Source organism: Sciurus carolinensis, chromosome 1 (genome assembly GCF_902686445.1).
Source record: "Sciurus carolinensis chromosome 1, mSciCar1.2, whole genome shotgun sequence".
Lineage (NCBI taxonomy): Eukaryota > Metazoa > Chordata > Mammalia > Rodentia > Sciuridae > Sciurus > Sciurus carolinensis.
The window spans coordinates 111,332,682-111,354,384 of record NC_062213.1 but is presented as its reverse complement, the minus strand read 5'-3'; the positions used below and the strand labels follow the sequence as shown (position 1 = coordinate 111,354,384).

At 39.7% G+C, this 21,703-nt stretch overlaps 1 protein-coding gene across 4 annotated transcripts in view; it reads left to right on the top strand.

Annotated features, from left to right (window-relative positions):
- The first annotated feature begins 492 nt into the window (after window positions 1-492).
- The window catches only part of Ahcyl1 (adenosylhomocysteinase like 1), a 40,390-nt gene continuing 19,179 nt past the window's right edge, over window positions 493-21,703 (top strand). Inside the window, exon 1 of one of the 4 annotated variants that reach the window (XM_047537058.1) lies at window positions 493-856. In XM_047537058.1, the coding sequence (XP_047393014.1) occupies window positions 737-856 (120 nt within the window). In that variant the 5' untranslated portion in view covers window positions 493-736. Of the gene's footprint in view, window positions 857-5,401; window positions 5,556-20,248; window positions 20,515-21,703 lie in introns of those variants that run through there. The other 3 variants (XM_047536321.1, XM_047537609.1, XM_047537315.1) reach the window with 3 other exon arrangements.

Genomic DNA, 21,703 nt, shown 5'->3' with positions numbered 1-21,703 from the left:
CCCTAGGAAGGGGCTTCTAGTCCCAAGGGTCTGAGGCGGAGGTAGTGAGTGGGCTGACTTCGGCCGTGGATTTTTCCTAACAATGGCTGTAGGTTGTGTTGTGTGGGGCGCTACCCTTTGCTCCCAAGCATCGCTCTTATGCCACCCTGAGGCCTTGCCGGTAATACAGTAGCCTAAAGACCCCTCAGTTTCGAAGCATCCTTGCAGGAACCTTGAGCTGCTAACAGGACTGATGGCGCCACCTGGTGGCTCAAAGGATAGGGTTCACTCTCGGACCCTCAACATCCTTGAATAGGAAAGGAGGAGGGGCAATTTCTGCGGCCCAGCCCAGCGTGGTGACGTCACGACAGAGCGCGGATTCTCCCCGCCTCTTCCCCCTCCCGCACCTGCCCCCCCACCCCCCCGCCTTGGGACTGCCAGTACTTGACGTGGCGTCACCGCCCTCTACCCTTACCTTGCGTGCGTGTTTGCGTGCAGCGGAGGTGGCGGCGCGGGCAGGTCGGAGCTGCGCGCTGCTGCTTCTGGTATTGCTGTGGCTGCCATCGCTGTCCGGCAGTGTTGCGCTGCCGAACAGACGAGGCGAGGGTCGGAGCACCGAGAAATCCACGCAGCTCGGCACGGGGCCTGGCGGGAGGGTGGGCTAGCGCGTGTCGGAGGGCGCCGCGCGGGCGGGCGGGCGCCAGTGAGGGAAAGAGGCGGGGGCGGCGGGTCAGCCGCGGGCCGGGCCGGCCGGGGGATGTCGATGCCTGACGCGATGCCGCTGCCCGGGGTCGGGGAGGAGCTGAAACAGGCCAAGGAGATCGAGGACGCCGAGAAGTACTCCTTCATGGCCACCGTCACCAAGGCTCCCAAGAAGGTGCGGGGGCTCTGGATGGCGGCGGGGACCGGGGCTTCCGCCTCGCGGAAGGGGCGCGAGCAACCCCGGGCCCGGGCTCGGGCTCGGGTATTTCGGGACTTCAGAGGCAAGGGTTTCGGGTGGTCGGGGATGGCAGGGCTGGTGTAGGGGATAGCAGGTGAGCGGCCCCAAGCCTGTCCCGAGCTGAAGAGGCCGCCCCTGACCTGGCTTTCCTTTGTCCCTCGGCCCGAGCCCTCGGGCATCTTTTTGAAACCGAGCAGGGCCAGGCCTTAAATTTGCGGCTGACTTTTCCTGGATGAAGGGCCTTGGAGGACGAGAGTGGGAGGGGGTAAACCAACTCAGCTGACCCCTGTGGCTTGCCCAGGGGATGAGGGTGGGCAGAATACCTCCACCCAGGTGAGTGGGTAAATCTGGCAGAGCTGCTTTGGGCAAATCTTTGGGAGCAGTGACCGTTTTACCCAACAACTGCGTGATAGCTTAGAGGCAAGAGAAAAGAATGCGTGGAACGAAATCTTTGATGCAGGTGAAGGCAATGAGGGCAGCGGTAAGATTGAAAAGCAAACTATGATTTTCACCTTCTGCAGTCTTCCAGTTGCTCCGATGTATGTGACAAAGGGACATTTAGAGGTTGGTGACAGCAGACATTGTCATGGATGCAGGTTGATCCTAGAGTCATGTGAATAGATCACTTAGACATTCCTCCCGAAAGGAGTTTGGGTGGGTTGGAGGGGTGGGTGGTAAGGAAAGATTGCTCATTCTTTACTGCACTTACGGAGGCAGAACAAGTTTAGTCAATTGTGCTGTGGGTTGAGCTCAGAGGACATCCTTCCAGTTCTCTTGGAAATGGCAACCTTTGGAGATTTTAGTCTAACTGGCTCTCTGAGTGCTGGGATTGGGATCCCTAGTGCTTTATAATAATTTACTGCAAACCACATCTTTGACTTCCACATACCAGGCATCCAGTTAACAAATCAGAGAAGCTTTGCAAAGAGGTGACCTTTCTGAAGCCAGTGAGAACCCGGACAAATATTTCCCTCCAGAGTAAAGTGAGTGTTTCAGAGCTGCCTCTGTCTGCAGTGTTGAGTGGGATGCAGGGCTTGTGTAAGCTGAACAAAGCAAGGTTTGCAGGAATAGTCACTTGTCCTTGAGGCTCCTACACCTGAACTACTTAAGCTAAGTGGGAGAGATGACTTTTTTTTTTTTAAGGCAGTTAAATCTGCTACTACAGAAATCAAATGCAAGATTGAAAGGACAAGTCACCATTGTATGCTTTAGTTCTGCTTTCTTATAAAATTAAGGTTTTACTGACAATGCCTTTAAAAGATTGTGAAAGATCCCTGGATTCTAAGGAGTCTGATTAACTTTAGTTTTAGTGTTCTCAGTTTGACTGCTTTGTTGGGGTCATAACTGTAATCTGCTCCATTCTTTGAACAGTTACAGTCCTTATAAACAGAATGCTTAAAGGTAGCACTTCACATGAATTAAGGGGAAAGAATGGAATATCCCTGATAGCCTAATTCCCTCAACTCTTCCTCTTCCTGTTAGCCTGTCCTCTTTTTTATAGTTGCTTTGGACACTTAGGCCTCTTAGGCATATTTATTGTTACTTGCCTTTGTTTTAGTAAGCCTGTATTCTTGGAAACATCAGTACTGATAAGCTGAAGTCTGTGTTGTAGATTGTAAACTGCCACAAAGTCAAGGACTCTTATTCACAATTGTATCTATTGTGCCTGGCTCTGTACCTTGCATATAGTAGGTACTCAAATATTAATTACCCACCTGGCTAACCAGTAACAGATATCCAAATGACTGCCTACCAGGAATAAATATTCATTTTCCCCTTTTCCTCCTGGGAGGAATATTGCTAATGTGTATTATTTTGAGGCCAAGTGCTAATGACTGGAGACTCGTATTCCATTAGCTGGAAAAAGCAAGTCTCTGCCAGGAGTATGGGAAGACCCTGTTGTAGTTTCTGTTTGCTGGTAAATGTGACCCCATGTTATTAATCTTGTTCTTTCTGAGCTTTATCATGTAGCATTTATGTAGCACTTGTATTAAAGTGCTTTATGATGACTATTACCCATCCCCTCGTGATGATAAAAGGCATTTATTTAGTTAATGGATCAGTTGAGGACTAGTCAAGGTCACTGACATAGCAAGTCGTAGGTAATCCGTTTCTCAGAATTTAAGCTGAATTGGACATTATAACTTGTCACTTTTGTACCCCTGCCATGTGTTGATAATATGAGAAAGAAAGCATGGGAAAAGTAAGAGGAAAAAAGTTCTGTGGCATAGTACTAAATGGTATTTAAGAAAAAGCCCTTTTCAGTTGGTGTAGTCCTCTACGAGGATTCCAGCCTGACTCTGGATCAAGTAATCCTTGGATCATTCCAATCCCTGAGGCCCCTTGGGAATCGAGGACATTTCTGGTGCCAGAGAGATAGAGGTGACTTCAGGGTGACCTTAGTGGTCCTCAGTCAGTGTGATTTTCTGGTTAGCTCTTATTCACTTTGAGGTAAGAATGGGTGCCCAAAAAGCATAGGTATCTGAATTCCTTGGCTATGATTATGACTTACTCAATTTTTTAATGCTCTCGGCTCTACCAGTTCATAACAGGGTCTGTTGATTTGATTCAAGACTTGAAATGTCTGACTGTCAAGAAGCTAACTGAATTGGTTCCTGAGGCTTCTGTGCCTTGGTTTCTACATCTGCTACATATACATGTACTGTTCAAACTGGTGGAAATAGGGGCATGTTGGGAATTAAAATGTCAAAAGTAATTTTTTAAAAGTCTTATTTTATTTTTAATGATCATCTAAAGTGGATTATAACAGAACAAAACTATAAATAGGAAGTCAAAACTATAGAAATAAGGGGAAAATATTGTTAGCCTTCAGAGTTAAGATAGTTGATGGATTAGATTATCACAGGCAACTCCATAAACATCCTAGCAGCCAGAGGAGGAAGGGAATCACAGAGTTATAGTAACCTTAGCAAGCATGGAAAAGCATACATGCTAATTCCTCAGGAAGACAACTTTTCCTGAGACACAATTCTAAAGGAAATTTTCATAAGACCACATTGATAGCTATGTTATGATTCACATGGTCAAGCTTATTTAGGACTTTTGGTGATTTCAGATAGTACAGCTAGGAAGATTTGAGGTGAGAAAGAGTGCTTGAGTGGTAAGGGTAAGTGTACACTACCACAACTGAAGCAGATCCCTGTTTAATGTTGGCAGTTGTAGTCAAACCAGATAAGTCATCTAGTTCCCCATAATCCCTGGGTGTTTTTCCCTGTTTTTCTGCTACTTTGTGCCACAGAGGCCATAACTGTCCTTGGATCTTTAGAAAATAACATTGTGTCAAATTGATTATTTTTTCATAGAATTAACCCACATCTCCAATTTGTTGATGAAACCCCCTGCCCTAGATGTGTTTCTCTGAAATGCCTATCTCACAACATTGGCTGTTTTCTGAACTTCTGAACATTTTGGGGAGGACTCTCCCAAGTGATAAACTAGTCATTGGACCTAGGATCTCTGCAGTCAGACTTTTACCATTAGCAAAATATAGGAAAAGAATGCTAAAGAAACTACTTTTGCTTACGGGATATTTTTTATTTTAATAAAGCATATGTAGCACTAATTCATCAGAAGGATTAGAAAGCACACCAAGCAGGGCCCAGTCAAGTCCTGGGTAAGGTGTTAATTTGATAGCCAATTAACATCCAGGATACTCCTTTTCGGAATTGTCTTAGAGCAAATTTTTGATGCACTTTCATAGAATGTATACCAGTACTCCTCAGAATCACTGAAAAGAGGTGAGATGGGTTGCTGTTTCTTCTTCACATTCTTATTCTCTAGGACAGCTCCTGTTTTAGTGACAGTCTTTGAACAGGAGTCAAAAATGTAAGAAGATTTTAGGTTTTTTTTGTTTTGTTTTTTTGATCCCGGGGTCTTGAGCATGCTCGGCAAGCACTCTTCTGCTAACCTGCACCCCCAACTCAGAAGATCTTTTTTTAGATTTCTCTACAGATACTGGTTTCCTCCTCATCTTACCTGGTTTGATTTAGTTACAGTCTAGTTTCCAAATTATTTCCAAGTTCCTTTAGACATTTAACTTGTAACAGAGAAAAATCTGTTCATTGTGTAGATCCTTTGCTTGGCAAGATCACAGTTGTGTACCTTTTGTCTTATCAAGAAGGTATCATTTGGATCCAGTGTTGTTACTCAATATGTCTTGTAAAGTTGCCTATAAAGGATGTTTTGACACAGAGAATCCTGTAGAGCCACAGTTGTCTGTGACTCCTAATGTTTATTCTGCCACCTCTAAGTAGTTAATGATCTATAAACAAGCACTTTAATGCCCTCTTGGGGCTGTTTCAAGGAATTGACTGGTAAGGAGAATAATTGTGTACCTCTCTGATTCTTAAATTTGGGAATGTGAATATTAAATTTTTATAAAGATGAGCCACCATTATTATATCAACATGTAACTTAGCATAATTCCAAACTGAATAATAATTCCAAACACATCCTTCTTAGGTGGGTCAGAAGCATCTTCATCATGTACAGAGGACAACACATTTGCGTAGACCAGAGTTTTTTCCAACCTGAATTCTGAGAATCCAAAGTTGAAGACAGATTCTTTCAAATTTTCCTTCCACTTCTTGTCACCACTATCAGTGCCTTGTGTGTGGTAAGCAGTTAATAAAAATTCACATAGGATTTTGGTCATTTTTTTCTCTTGTGATTTCCTATTTCCCTTTGACTCAGGTAGTTCTCTTGTTGTCTCCACTGTTGCTTGGTTGTAACATAAGGCCCATTAACTTCCCCTTTTTGTTCCAAAACTGGATGGCAATGCAAGTTAAGCACTTGATTTTTGGAGTCAAGTTTAGTTTCGGTCTCTACCACCTGAGAGCAGTGAGACCTTAAACAAGTGATTTAATCTCTGAGCCTATCTTCTCTCATCTGTAAAATGGGGAGTAACAATAGTATGACCTACATAGATTTGTTGGAGGATTAGCACTTAGTAAATTACTGTGTTTGCTCCTTTATACCTAGTGTCTGTATTTTCTGGTTTACCTGCAGTTATGTGAGTGGTGGGGGTCGGTTTTCACGTCCCATGTGGATGAGAGGAAGAGTTTCTTGTCAGAGGCGACAATAAGTCAATTAATTTCTAATAAACTAATCAATAAACATAAGAGCCAATAATCTTTTCAGTTGGAAGGGGATGTGGCAGATCGGGCCATAGTAGATCTGGCCTCCAACAAGAAGATGGAGAACCCCACCTTCACCTTTTTTTAAAGTCACATAGGTAAAGGGGCCCGGACCAACCGGCAGGGACTTCTGTGAGGAACTGGATGTGGTGGAATTAGGGAAGCCATTTGCTTAGGGAATTAGCATATCCTCAGAGGGTAAGCCACTCCATACAGGGCCACCTACTCCTAGGCTATCTGAATCAGTCTCCCATGACCACCAGTTCCTGGGAGTCAGACCTCTGTAGCCCATGGCTCATCCAAGTCTGATTCTGCTAGACATGACTGGCTCTCCACAGTTTGGGTCTTTACTTGTTATCCTAGCATGCCATCCAATCAGTACCTTTTACACCTTGAGATGTACTCTATGTGGTAACTCTATTGGTAATTCTGGGCAATGTGGCATGATAGTTCAAGTGAGAACCTAATAATTACTTGAGAATTAGTCTTAGAAAGAACCAAAATCAAGATGTTTCTATTGCAATGTCTCTTCAATGGGGGAAACAATTTTTCTCCTAACAAAAAGATTATTTTGTGTAGAGCTTATACCTGTTGAACACAATGTCTTTTGATTACTAGGAAGTGCCTAGATCATGACAGTTCAGAGCTTGTGATGGGAGTGAACTGTGCTATACCTCACTATTCCCCAGCTCCACCCTTCATAACTTGTCATGCTCCCATAGTATGGTTATTTGTCAGGCACCTGAGTCCAGGAGTTTGGGGGCAGGGGTATCTTCCCAAACTAGAGAATTTGAGTTATGTGAAACAGTTCCAGAGGCTTTTCTGAACTGTGACTTTATCATTTTATATGGTGACCTTTACCCATCCTTATATACTCAGCTTCCCTCCACATAGTCATGTTTCTCACTGCTCCCCATGGCCTGCCTGTTCCTAGTTATGTATAACTGATGTTATCCTGCAGAAATGTGTGCCCTTTGATCCACAACAATTACAGAACTAGGTGGAATGTCCATGCCTTTGTTGAGACTCTTGTTTCTTATTTGTTTTTATCTCTTAAATTTTTCTGAGAAGAATCAGCCTGGTGCTTTAATCTCAGAATGTATATAATGATTGGTACTGCCTAGCAGTGTACAGTGGGGCTTAATCTTTTTTTAGGAAAAGAACTTTGGCAGAACCACAAATGTAAGACTACCTGAGCATGCTCCTGCTCTCTTGCCATGAAAGTCCCAGCCTCTCAGTTAACATATATAACCTGTGGGGCTTAATGGGCTTCCTAGCATATTCCCCTCTACCAGCCTGAGCCAGTTCACCCTGTGCTCAGTTGTGAATAAAAACTAGGCATAATAAGCAGGTGGCATTTGGGACTGCTCACTGTACCACACTGTTCATCTTGGACCTTTCTCAGGCCTAATTCTTTACAGTCTGAAGAACTGCCTGTAAGAGCTTGTCCTATTGCCTATTGTTTCTATGTTTTTCTCTTCTGAACCTGTGAGTGTGCAATGGTACCAGTAGAATCCACTGAACCTATGTATTCAAAGTGCCAAGGAAAATGCTAGTATGCTCATCTGTAATGTGCACAGCTCTTCGTGAGCTTGATGGTGAATGGCAGAATGAAGGAGCTAAAGGCCTGGAAGAGATGAGAGTAACTGTTTCGTTGACTTGACCTTAATGAAGCAGTTCATACTGTGTTTTGAGCAATGACAGGATTTTGAAAGTTCTGTTTGTAATAAATGGCTGCAGCCCTTCCAGTACTTATGGTTTTTAAGGAGAACCTTTGGGGCACAGGTTTCCATGGGTATAATGGGAATTACTTTATCACTACCTCCCAGAACTGGTTTGAACACAAGTCCAAGCTTTTGGGCCATGACCTGTTTCCATTATAGTCCCAGGAGCCTGAAATTGGGGAAAAAAAAAAAAAAAAAAAAAAAAAAGACCTATTAGGAAAATTAATAGGGCCAAGATTCTGATCTGCCTTCTTTGACCAGTTGTGCCTTATTTCCTTCCTCCAAAACCTTTAAGGAAGACTCATCTGAACTCTTCGTGATTGTTAACTTTATTTGGAGATGTGGAAGAGGTAATTGTTTTGAGTTTTCTCTCTCTTTTTTTTTTTTTTTTTTTTTAATTTCAGAAGAGAGGTGAATAGACAAATTTGTGTGGAAGGTAGAGAATAGGCTTCACTTTTGCCTATTTAAGGGAATGCTCTCAGAGTTACCAGATTAGACTCTGAAATAGTGAGTGATTCTTAATCTTTTGAGTCACAGATCCCTTTAAGAATTTCATTAAAATTATTGTTTCTTTCCTAAGGAACATTCAGGATCACAAAAAAATTTTCATGCACTTTCAGAGGGTATTTGGAACTTCTGAAATTCATTCTTGGATTCTGGGTTTAAAAAACCTGATTTAGATTGTCATGCTTCTAGCAGGTCCAGAAACTTCAAAAAGATTGTTTCCAGCTTACAGTTTGTCCTTGTGGCTTGGAGCAAAACTGAAACTGTGTTGTCTCCCTCCTCCTTGAGATGCTCCTCAGCTACCCAAGAGAGTCATTATAAATGCCTTGAGGATTTAACTCAGGAACTTTCACATACTGAAACCAGAATTTCAGCAACTTTTGGGGCTTTTTGTATCTTCTTAGCCCTACTGCTCTTCATATGAAGTATGGATGTCCCTGAAGTTCTAAAGCTGCTTCCATAGAAGTATTTAGAATCACATACTAGATTCATATCAAACTAGAGTAATTTGCTTTCCTTTCTCTTTCAAAAACAGGTTTGATTTAGTGTAGCACTTCACTATTTTAAAAGTGAACTGATGATACCTGAATCTTACTCATTTGATTTCTCTAGGTAGAACATACTGAGGTTTTGGATCATATTTCACACCTCTTCTATGTCATGACTACCTATAATGCTGTCATTAAAGTTTGTTGGATAAAATACTATGAGTGGATCATCCCTGAAAGAAAATAAACATATCTGAAGTCTTTTGGTGACTTTGACTCACTTGACCTTTCATTTGACTGAGGCTCTTTTTCTAACTTCAGTCCCTTCCTCATGGATAAGGGAATACCAAGAACTGCAAATGAGAAATTATTGAGAATTTCCAACAGTTCAGTCCTTGACACCAGAAACAGAAGGCGAGGGAGGAAACCGCACTGGACACATGGCCTTCAGCCTGTTAGCACAGTATCATGGGAACATGAAGCAGTAAGCTCAGATTTCTTCACGCATAATGGGGAAAGTGATTTGAATTCTTTACCATCAAAAGAAATTTTAAATTCTTTGCATCAGGTACACTGCCCAAAGTTGAAATTGGTTTTCTGATTTACACATGCTTTGGATCTAAGGAACAGGAGATTTTTACCTAGGGGTTTGGAACTTGGGGACAAGTTTGATTTGGGGGCTTGAAAGTAATAGGTGAACTGCTCTGCCTGGCAGTACTAAGCAAATTTCAGGGTCTTATTCTAAAACTCTGACTGCCCCTTATGATCCAAAAGCTGAACTTGACGCTCAAATGCCATATGTGCCCTGTCTTTTAGACACCCCTTCTAAGAATTGCACCAAAGCTGTCCTAGCCAAAAGCTCTGGCTCTAGTTGACACAAAATTTTGTGTGTTTCCTTAAAGTACATGACCAGCAGGATTTGGGGAAAGAAACCTTCAGAATTTGGCTGTTCTGGACAATGAAATAAGTGCTTTGTAGAAATGGAAGATGTGTGCAGTTGCTTAGGTAATTAATTCAGTTTCCTGTTGTTGGCCAGGTGGTTCCAACTTCTGATTCAGTCCTTTAGTTTTTAGTGCCTAGCTTCTGAGCAGGAGAATTGTTAGCAAGAGAAGATTTCCAGTGCTCACTTATGGGGCGAGTAGCCCAGCTGGCTTGTTATGCTGGACTAAAATGAATTGTGAATGTTAATTATACTGATCAATACAGTGGCCTTGGTAACAGACTTGTAGCTGCTGTAGAATCTGTTTACTTCAGGTTTGTAACAGAAAAGAGACCAAGTTGGTTGGGGACATGGTGTTCTCACTGTAATAAGCTGTATTGTAAGTCCAAGAAAAATGCATCCTGTAGGGACTGAACTTACTGCACCCCTTCCCCAGGATTTCCCATTGGGAAACTTTACTCTGGAGGTGGTTCTGTTCTTTTTTTCCAGTTAAGAATGAATGAAGATTGTCAAAGGCTTCGTTCTTGGTGGAGGTGGGGTAAAGGGTGTTTAAAAATCATAAAGTGTAGAAAGATAGTACCAATGTTGAGAAGTACCTTATATCTCTACCTAGGTTGTAAATGGGAGTGGATATTTGATGAGATTAATTTTAGCCCTTGCATTCGAGAGCTAGAACCTCTCCTGTTGGGGGAGGGGGCATGAGGCTTGTAATACTGCACATTCTTCACTGATTCCTTAGGGAGGGGATTAATCCAGTGCTGGGCATGTTTGGAATGAGAGCATGTTGCCAGTGTTTACTGAATTTGGAGTAAGTCTTGGTAAAAATGCAGTCTCTGTTTTCTTCAGACAGGTTCTTTGTCATATTCTTTTGACCCCTTGTGGACCCTCAGACAGATGGTCTGACAAGATGGAGTTGGTCTTAAAGGTAGATCCTCTTCTTCCTTTGCCTTATTTGTTTTATCTCTGAACAAGACATACCTAACCCATTCGTTCCCCGTGTTCCTTGAGTCATTTTATCAAGAACCTGGTAAACTCAGTGGGCTTGTTTCCTCAGGTCCCCCTTAATCAGCATCTCATGAGGTGGTGAGGAATGGAAAGTATCGGTCACCTAAGGAGTTTTCTACAAAATGTTCCTTACCTGGCCCTAAACTCAGCCTACTTAATCAGAATGGCAAAGGGGCTGAGAGTAAGGATGTACTTAGAGAATGGGTTGGCATTTTGAAATAGCTTCCCCAGATAAACTTAAAAGATCTCAGATTTGGAACTACTCTTAAATTATCTAGCAAAGCTGACCAAAATTATTAAGAAATCTGCGAGTGCAGCTTCCACCTATGAGGAATGACTTAGACCATGAGAAAAAATCATATCAAAAGATAGGGTTTTTTTAAAATGTGTTCTCTAATTAGTTATATATGACAGTAGAAAGCATTTTGACACATCATACATAGATGGAGTGTAACTTCTCATTCTTGTTGTACTTGATGTAGAGTTACACCCATTGTGTAATCATATATGCACATAGGGTGATAATGTCCAGTTCATTCTACTGTCATTCCTATCCCCATAAACCCCTCCCCTCCCTTCACTCCCCTCTGTCTAATCCAAAGTACTTCTGTTCTTCCCTAGCCACCCCCCTTATTGTGAATTAGCATCTGCATATCAGAGAAAACATTTTCGGCCTTGGGTTCTTCGGGATTGGCTTATTTTTCACTTAGCATGATACTCTTCGGTTCCATCCATTTACCTGCAAATGCCATAATTTCATTCTTCTTTAAAACTGAGTAATATTCCATTGTGTATATATACCACAATTTCTTTATCCATTCATTGGTTGAAGGGCACCTAGGTTGGTTCCAGAGTTTAATTTTGTGAATTGAGCTGCTATAACATTGATGTGGCTGCATCACTGTAGTATGCTGATATTAAGTCCTTTGGGTATAAACTGAGGAGTGGCATAGCTGAGTTAAACGTTGGTTCCATTCCAAGTTTTCTGGGGAATCTCCATGCTGCAGAAAGGTAGTTTGTTTTTAATTCATTGTACACAAATGGGTATAAATTTTCATTTCTCTGGTTGTACACAATGTAGAGTCACATCATTTGTGTAATCATACATGTACATTGGGTAGTAATGTTTGTCTCATTCCATTTCTTTCCTTCCCCTCCCCACCCCTCAATTCCCTCTACACAATCCATCCTTCCTCCATTCTTCCCTTACCCCCTCCCCACCCCGTTATGTATCATTATCCATTTGATCCATTTGTCAGAGAAAACATTCTGTCTTTGGTTTTTTGGGGAATGGCTTATCTCACTTAGCATGATATTCTCTAACTCCATCCATTTACCTGCAGATGCCATAATTTTATTCTTCTTTATGGCTGAATAATATTCCATTGTGTTTATATACCACAGTTTCTTTATCCATTCATCTATTGAAGGGCATCTAGGTTGGTTCCACAATCTATCTATTGTGAATTGAGCTGCTGTAAACATTGATGTGACTGCATTACTGTAATATGCTGATTTTAAGTCTTTTGAGTGTAAACCAAGGAATGGGATAACTGGGTCAAATGGTAGTTCCATTCCAAGTTTTCTGAGGAATCTCCATGCTGCAGAAAGGTAGTTTTGACTCAGCAAGTTAGCCAGGTAGTTAGCCAAAGAGAGCAGATTTGAGAGTCAGACAAAAAGAGAGTTCTTTTTACTCCTGAAGGGATCTGACACTGTTGCTTTATTGTCAAATAAGACCCAGGATATGTTAATATGTTAATATGTCTCTTTCCCTAGAAAAGTTGGTGTTTGACTGGAAAGAATGGCCAGACCCTGCCTCAGGGTTAGTACAGGGTATAACATGTACTGTAGAAACATGAATGAAAGCTCGTAGGGGCACTTGGGGAGAGAGAATTATGTGGAAAGATAGGGCCAGTGTAGAGGCTAGAACACAGTGAGCATCCACAGTCCAGTGCCTTTTCCTCCCAGAAAGCTAATCTTAGAATAACCACAGGTCAGTACCTCTTTACTTTAGGGTGGTCTTAACGGGGATATTTATTGCTGTGCCTGAAGTCTTAGGGGAGCTTTCCATACCCATACCAAATGCTGGCTGAATAAGGACTAAATTTAGGCTGTTCCAGGCTAACCTTGTCAGATTCCATTAGCAAACAGAGCCCCCAGTCCACCCCTGAGAAGTTAGGAGGCTCTAGATGGTTCCAGTTCTAACTGCTTGACAGCACATAGAAAAACTTGTGCAAAGAAACCTTCCACCCTGCTATTAATATAAGGACAGCTCATGGTTTGCTAAGTGATACATTAAAGCTGAGGGGGCTATAATCACATACCACTTATCTATATTTTCTGTTTTTAAAGAAGCTCTTTAAAATGACCAGACTTAATTTCAAACCTCACTTCTTGAGATTATGTAGAAATGTTTTGCAGTTCTGTTAAGCTTGTGAAGCTGTATAGTTAAACCTGCTACTCCGTTTTTGGAAAAATTCTATTCTTAGAAATCAGATGTGGAGATTTTTCTTCATTAATTAAATTTTTTTTTTAAACTAGGATTGAGCTCAGGGGTTTTCTGCTACTGAGCTGCATCATTAGCCCTTTTAATTTATTTATTTTTATTTTTTAGTTGTCCATGGATCTTCTTATTTTATTTTTTTATACATGGTACTGAGTATTGAACCCAGTGCCTCACACATGCCAGACAAGCGCTCTACCACTGAGCCACAACTCCAGCCCCCTTTTAATTTTATTTTGAGAAAGGGTCTTGCTGGGTTGCTTAGGACTTCACTGAATCACTGAGCCTGACCTTGAATTTGCAGTCCTTCTGCCCCAGCCTCCCAAGTCACTGAGATTACAGGTGTGCACCTCCGAGCCCAGCCTTTTTTTAGCTTTTTAAGAATATAATTGACAAATAAAAATTGTGTTTTATTTCATTGTATTCAATATGATATTTCACCATATAATTATGTAATGATTACCATCATTAAGCTAATTAACATGTCCATTTCCTCACAGTTCCTTTGTGTATATGTGTGGTGGGAATGCTTAAGGTGTAATATCTTGGTAAATTTCAAGCATGTAGTACGTTGTTATTAGCTGTAGTCACTGTGCTGCACGTTAGCTCTCCAGAATTTATTCTCCTCATCACAGATTGCAGTAGTTGCTTAAAGGAACCAACAGCTTCTCATTTCCCCAGTTCTTGGTAACCACCCTTCTTCTGGTTTCAGAGTTTGACCTTTTTAGACGCCATGTATAAGTGAGATCATTTAATTGAACGCTCGCTTTAAATAACTATTTACCATAGCTATGAAACCAAGGTTCAGTAATCACATATCTTGTTACTTAATTCCAGATTATTTTAATAAAATAAGTAACCTTACAAGAACTTTTTAAAATTATAGGTCAGTTAGAGAGGTGGTACTAGAAAGTGGGAATGCATCAGTGACAAAGTTTATCTTTTTAAAATTTTGACCCTACCCAAATTTAATACAAGTGTTTTTGTATTGGGAAAATTCATCTTTACTATATCTTTCAGAGATGTCATGTAAGATCCAAGGTAGCTTGAAGAGGATGCTTTTTGAGTGGTATACTATAGGTACAAAGGGAACCTAGTAAAATGTTTTCAACTTAAGTACATGTTTTCTGATTGTGTTAACTTTAGTGTGTGAAAGAAGTTTCCTCATCACCATTCAGCCCAGACTAAATAAATCCCTTTTTTAAAATGTTTAAAATATATTATCTGTTGCACATTTTAAAAAATGGTAAATTCTTGTGAAAATAACCGGTGAATTTCCCAGGTAACCATTTATTTAAAAATTATTGGTCAGTTTTAGCCATATCAAATTGGAAAACTCCTTGTACAAAATAGAGGTAGAATGATGCAGAGAGGAACTTCTGAGTAGATTTCTTTTGTGTAGTAACATGACTGGCAGTAGATTGCTGGTACACACTCTTCCTCCCCACTTCATCCACAGAAGACCATGGAAGTATGTGCTTGTGTGGACCTTTTTCCTCCTATCAAGTTTGGACTCTCCCATTCTCTCTTAACCCTTTTCAAGTCTAAGCAGCAGTAGCAATTCAGTAGCAATTCATTAGCAACTTTAGAATATTATATTTCCTTATTTGGACCATTTGGTTTCTTCCAAAGTTAATAAAGATTTGGAAATTCTTTTCCTTCTCTAAAGCTCACAAATGTTCCTCTGATATTGTAAGCACAGAAAACTTTAATGTAACATAGACTGTTCTGTAACGTGACCCCTTGAAAAGTTGGGGAAAAGCTTTTTCCCTAGCCTATTCCAAAAGAAGGAAAATAGTGCTGGACTTGTTGGTTTGGTTTTTGTTGTTGTTGTTGTTGTTTTGTTTTGTTTTTTCCTTTTTCCTTTTTAAAATCTCTCTGTTGATAGAATATTGCCCTAAGCAAGTCACTTAACCCCCGCAACCCTGTTCTGTTTTCTCATCTGTGAAGTGTAGATGCAACCCTTAAGATTCCAGAATGTTCTGAAAATACAAATCCTCCATAAACTTTAAGCCACCAAGGTCAAGACAGTACTTAAACTAAAAAAGTCAAGGAAATCTAGGCATTTAGATCTTTTTACCATACCAGTAAGTGTAGATTTTAAACTTCTTTTCTAATCAGCTTTAGGTAAAAATCCTAATTAGTGCTTTCAGATTGTAAGGCTTATTTTTAATATGCCGAGTTAAATAAAAATGATTTGAAAATTATTTAAATCAATAACGATCTAGCAATGTTATTTATTGATAAAATTTTCCACATAACCTTTCTTAAACAAAAATTAATTTTGACTTTTGGTTTCCCATCCAGTGTAAAGCAAGAGATCTTTGTGCTTCTGTCCACTTTGCTTAGAAAATGGCTGTTCAAAAATTCTTCGGTCAGGAAAACTCAGACTTTTATATTCTGGTCTGGAGGTAGACAGGATGGAGAATTGTGCAGTATTCACTGTAGAGCAGTAGATAACTCTTGTTTTTTAAATAGCTCCAAAGAAGCTGCAGCCAACAATTCTTTTCAGTCTGCTTGTTCTTTGCAAGCCATCTGAGGTAGTGTTTTATACTGAGGCTTTTATCTAAAATCGAATGTATACGTCCCAAAGTAGGTAGAAAGTTAAGAAGAATGGCAAATATCACCTCTCTGGAATGAAAAATACCATTGTGGGTTTTTTTGTTGTTGTTTTTGTGGTTGATTTTTTTTTTTTTTTTTTTTTTTTTACTGGGGATTGAACTCAGGGCCACTTAACCACTGAGCCACATCTCCACCTCTATCTTATATTTTTATGTAGACAGGGTCTCACTGAGTTGCTTAGTGCCTCACTTTTGCTGAGGCTGGCTTGCCACTGAGATTATTGTCATCCACTGCCATAGCGCCTGGCTACCATCGTGACTTAAAAATGGTTTGCTGTGGGGCTGCAGTTGTAGCTCAGTGGTAGAGTGCTTGCTTAGCACATGTGAGGCACTGGGTTTGATCCTCAGCACAACCTAAAACTAAGTAAATAAATACAGGTATTGTGGCCATCAACAACTAAAAATATCTTTTAAAAAAATATTTGTCAGTTTGATGTGACCAACTGATGGTTTCTTGTCTATGTGTTGTGTGTCTAGTCTCTCCTTCTGGAGACTTAATATTTTTTGTTTCGTTTTGAAGAACTGTGGAAGCTAAAATCAGCTGCATTTGATCTTTAAAAGGGTTTCACTTTGTCCTTTGAACTTGAAAATATGCAGTCTTAACTACAGGATGGATTCTGAAAGGTCCTGTTGACCCACTTTGGAAACAATACCTGTTACTAAATAGGAGCTATTTAACATTAGGTCCTTAAAGTCAGATTTATATTATATTGAGATTTGATGACTTCCCACCCCTGAGCCTATACTTTATGGAAGACTGGATGGTGAGTAAAAAACTTCCGTGGTTTCTATCTCATTAGCCTTTGTTGGACATTAGCCTAAGTTTCAGAACACTGATTTTCATAGCCTCAGCTGCCACATATTGGGAGCTGCTTATAGTTTTTCTGCCATCCAGGTACTACTTGGCCAGGACTTTCCGTTTCTTTTGCCTCTAGTTAGACATAGCCTAGCCTTCCCAAATACTGTGCTGTTTCACAACTGGGTTTGCTCACTTAAGCAAATACATGAATTTAAAACAAACTTGACTTTTAACTTCACTTAAATTAGATTTCCAGATTAAAGAAGGAAGACTTGTGTTTATTGTGTTTGTTATTTTGGTACTGGAGATTGACCAGGGGACTTAACCATTGACCCATATGTCTGGCCCTTTTTTGGGGGTGAGGGGTGGGCAGACAGGGTCTTGTTAAGTTGCTTAAGGCCTCACTAAGTTGCTGAAAATGGCCTCAAAAACTTGCAGTCCTCCTGCTTCACCCTCCCAAATTGCTGGTATTACAGTTGTGTGCCATCACCTTATTCTTATACATTGCTAATCTTCCATCTTGACGGCTAAGAAATTACAAATGACATTTGCTCAATTCATGTGACTACCTTCCAAAATGCCAGATACCCCATCTTCATTCTATCCATGGATTGCTTGCTTTCAGTGTTAAATTTTCTTCCCATAGACATTTGTTTAAAGAATACAGGTTATTAAGGAATTGACAAGTTTCCATCTTAAAAAAGAACATCCCAGCATTCCTTGCAGTAGCCTTTTCCAGTTTAACTTCTTGAGAGCTTTGTTTAAAATCAAGATTCACTTTAAAGAGAAGTACAAAGTAAGACTAATGACTCCTTATTACAAACTTACAAAGTGAACTAAGGAATCTGGTTCTCTTTCCCAAGTTGAGTCTTATACTCTGTAAACCAATATAGAGTGATTTTTAAGGGAAAAAAAAATGTAGAACATTGTAGCATGCTATATTTTGTTTAAGAGAGGGAAAATAAGGATATTTATTTGCCCTCAGTAAAAGCCAATATAAGAATAAAGAAGCCAGAGAAATTATGGTGGAATGAGCAGTCACAGGAATAGGAATAGAAGTGAGACTTCTGAGTATACCTTTAAAACTTTTGATTCATGCAAATGTTTTATATGTCAGAAATAAGGTGAAATCAAAGAGAAAGAAATCTTAAAATTACAAATACAAATAAGTTTATCAAATCTAGCATACTATATCAAATTGATTATGCAGTCTTCTAGTACTTTGATTATACATTCTTTCTGAAATATATTTTGAGGACAAAAAGAACTTAAGTGAAATCAACCACCGAGGAGACTGTTAGTAATAAGATTAGTTTTATCCTTTTAAAACTATTTTATGTATTTATTATAGAATATAGCAAGTAAGTAAATATGTTAGAGTTACTAGGGGCTAAGATTTTCAACATAAAAGAAATACAAATAGAAAAACTATTTTTTTGAAAGGATAATTTTTAAGTTTGAAATATCAATCTAAAAAGTCAACACATTCATGAATAAAACAGACTTATTTCTCTTTCTACTAGATGAATCTAGAAGCTTTGAAACTTTTGATAGCAATTACCATGTCTTGTATCCAGATATTAGTTTCTAAATATCTTTCCCCTCAAAAAGAAATAAAGCCTTGGAGAAATGGCTGAAAGAACAAAGTGAGCTTGGTATATCTTCATTTGTCAAAAAGGAAGAAAGTGCTTAAATGGAATGTCAGAAGGACAGAAGATCTAGCTTTTAGGAGGCACCCACTGCCCCAACTTGGGACAATGTAAACATTTAGCACAGTTAATGTATAACTGAGTGTTACATATCAACTACAAATGATGAGTAAAAAGGAAAAGCAAAGGTTTTCTTCATAAAAAAATGCCAGCTAATATGTAAGGAAGAAATGAACAACAATTATGATTTTATAAGCACCCCCCATGTAATTAGTTTGTGCAAGGATTATTAACATGGTGAAGTCACTGGACAACAAGATATTCACCGTGATGATGTTTCACCCCACAAATTAACCTTTATTTGCTGAAGAGAAAATGTACCTTTCAAAGGAGAGATCTGATGGTCTTATTCTAGCCAAGGTTCAATCTTAGTATTACTAATGGTGCAACAACCTGACATTGTGTTCCTCCTACAAGAGGAAATACATGATATCATCTGTAGAAAATCCTTGCCAAAATTTTAATCTCTCTACTCAAACTGAACTTGTAGTTTACAGGAAGGAAACAATCTGAAAAATTAAGGAAATGGGAAATTATAGCTATAAGACATCTGGCCTGGACTCCAAGAAAAGAATATCATGAGGTAGAAAAGCAGAATGTTCTAGATTAGCAGAGGCTCAAGGAACCTACTGTTGTGTTTAATGAACCTTTATTCCATCCTTTGTTGGAAAGTTGGGATGACCATTGACCCTCAACTGTGAAAAATAACCTTGAGAAAATGGAGGAGGTTTGAATACAGTTGACATTTGATGATATAGGATAACTGTTAATTTTCTTAAGTGTGATAATGTCATCAAGGTTCTGTGGGAGAGTATTCTTATTCTTCAAAGATGCATTCTGAAGAATTTGTTGGTGAATTTTTGTGTTTGCTACTTTTTTTTTTTTTTAAGGGCCATGTGAAAGTATGATGTGTATGTGTGTGTATATACAAAGAAACCTAAACTGGAAAACAGAAGATTCATTCTAGGTAGACAGTATATAAGTATCCATTATACTCTTCTTTAATTTTGTTCTATGTTGAAAATAATCATAATAAAGTCAAAAAAAAAAAAAAAAGAAATAGTATAGCAGTGGTGTGGTGGGTAGGGGTGGAAGAAGACTTCAGTGTATCACTAAAATAATGGGTATGTTCCAGGAACCATGATTTCTTCAGTCACCTCTACTAGTTTCCTTTTAAAAATATTGTGAGGAGAAAAGGGAATGACTGGCGTATTTTTAAATAATATTGGTGTTGGGATTGAGGGTGAGGAAAGTATGGACAGTCAAGGCAGGTAGATGGCTAAAGTCTCAGTGTGTGTTACCTTCTGTTGTAAATTGTGGTTTTGGAAAGATTAAGCCCTTCCCTGGACTCTTGATGCCATTTTTAAAAACCTCTTAATTTTTGCCTGTAGTTGTAATACTACTCATACTGACTAGAGCACTTTAGGAGATGGTAGAAAACCAGTGAAGTGTTTTTGTCTCCTATGAAGAGAAGACGAGTAGCTGAAAAAAAAAAAGTGCTGTCTTTTTGAAAGAATTTTTCAAACTTTTTTCTCAATTTTAGGTGATTCAGCACTGTGGGGCCTGATATTGCCTCATCCCTTCCTCCCACCAGCATTGACAGAAGATCAAGTTGAATCCCATTTCGAAAGGAGTATTTCTTCTGACTGGAATTGGATTCTAACTGTGTGTGTGTGTGTGTGTGTGTGTGTATTATATCCGGTTACTGTTGAGACATACAAGAGTGGAGTGGGGGAGGGAGAGATGTGCTGTGATTAGTCAGCCTGCCCACCTCCCTCCCCCCTAGAAACTCAGGCTCCATCTGGGGAGATTGAGAACTTAAGAAACTTGAGACAGAGAAGGAGGACAGGGAGCAGCCAAAACCTGCTGAGTCTCAGAAGACTGGTTTCCGCACCAGGGAATGAAAAAGTTGCTGAAGGTGGTTGTGGGTTGACTCTGTGACCTGAGATTGGTTCTCTTAAGATAAGTTTTTTAATGGTGGGTGTGTACAAGGATACTGTGTTGGGAAGCAGGCACCCTTCTTGAGGAACTTCTTTACCTATCTGACGTGAAAAATACTCAGACTTGTGTATTTCTTGTACCAAGAAGTTGGTGTTTATTGATGTTTCTTTGGGATTTATCGAAATGAGAACCAGACTGATTGGGGGTAAGTACCATGAAAAGGTGTTGCACTTGGTTAGGCTGACTGGGGACCCCTTCCTTTTCCTCTTAAAAAGGGAGTGGGTGAAAGTAGAATCTGTAAAAGAATAAATTAGCAAAAAGGTGAAAAGGGAACTAGAAAACGTGTAAGAATCCTGGAAGGTGTTGTAGCACACCGCTTAGTAATTGACCTTGTTAAAATCTCTAGCTTTTGATAGTCACTTTTTTCTCAGTGCTAAGTGTTAGCTAAGAAATATGCTGATCATAATTTCTAAACAGGAAAAAGTCTCTGAGCACAGAATGCTAATGGGGACCATGGAACGGAATATATGAATTTAGAAGTGTCCCTGAAAACCAGTAGTATACCAGAAGAGGAATACCAGCCCTTCAAATTATCCTCAGCAGTAAGAAAGACTGATCCATGCTTGTTTAAAGTATGCTTTCTTAATGATTTGTTTCCTAGTAATTGCTATTTACCTTTGAGTCTAGTTCTTCACCCTTAGGAGGAAATCTTTTTGAGGAAGCCTAAAGCTATTGGATAAGCATGGGAAATAACAAGTATAAAAAGATGTCTGGCCTAACCTAATTTTCAGAAGCCTAAGTTAAACAATATTCAGATAAGACAGTGATGACTACAGAATCTAGCAATTTCCTAAAGGATCTGTGAAGTTCCATGGCACTGCCATTTGCATTATCATTACACTCTGAATCAAAACACATCTATAGATTTTTAAGGGACCTTAATTCCTTGAATAAGTCTTTCCTGATGTGTATTGGGTACTTAGTTGGTATCTAGCAAATATGTTGAGTAAAAAAGTATAATGTATCGTAGGTATTACCCTGATCAGCATCCCTTAGCCACAGGGTCCATATGGTAAACCACAGTAGGATTCTGGTAGTTTTTAATTCTCTCTGATTCAAGAAGGAGAAGGCAAAATTGGATAGGACCTAGGAAGGAGGGAGTCTGAGCTGTTAACATTGAGTATTTAGGATCTGTGTTTGTGAAAGTACACTCAACTTCTAATGGTAAAACAAATATTAATTAAGGTCAACTAAGCAAGTAACATACAACAGTTGTTTTTCTCTTGAGGTTTATAACTTTTTTAGATTGCCTGTGATTCCTTTTACTTGGTAAGTTCTATATAAGAGTTCTTTAGGCTCACCCTATCACCAGGCTTACCACTAGGTGGTGGATT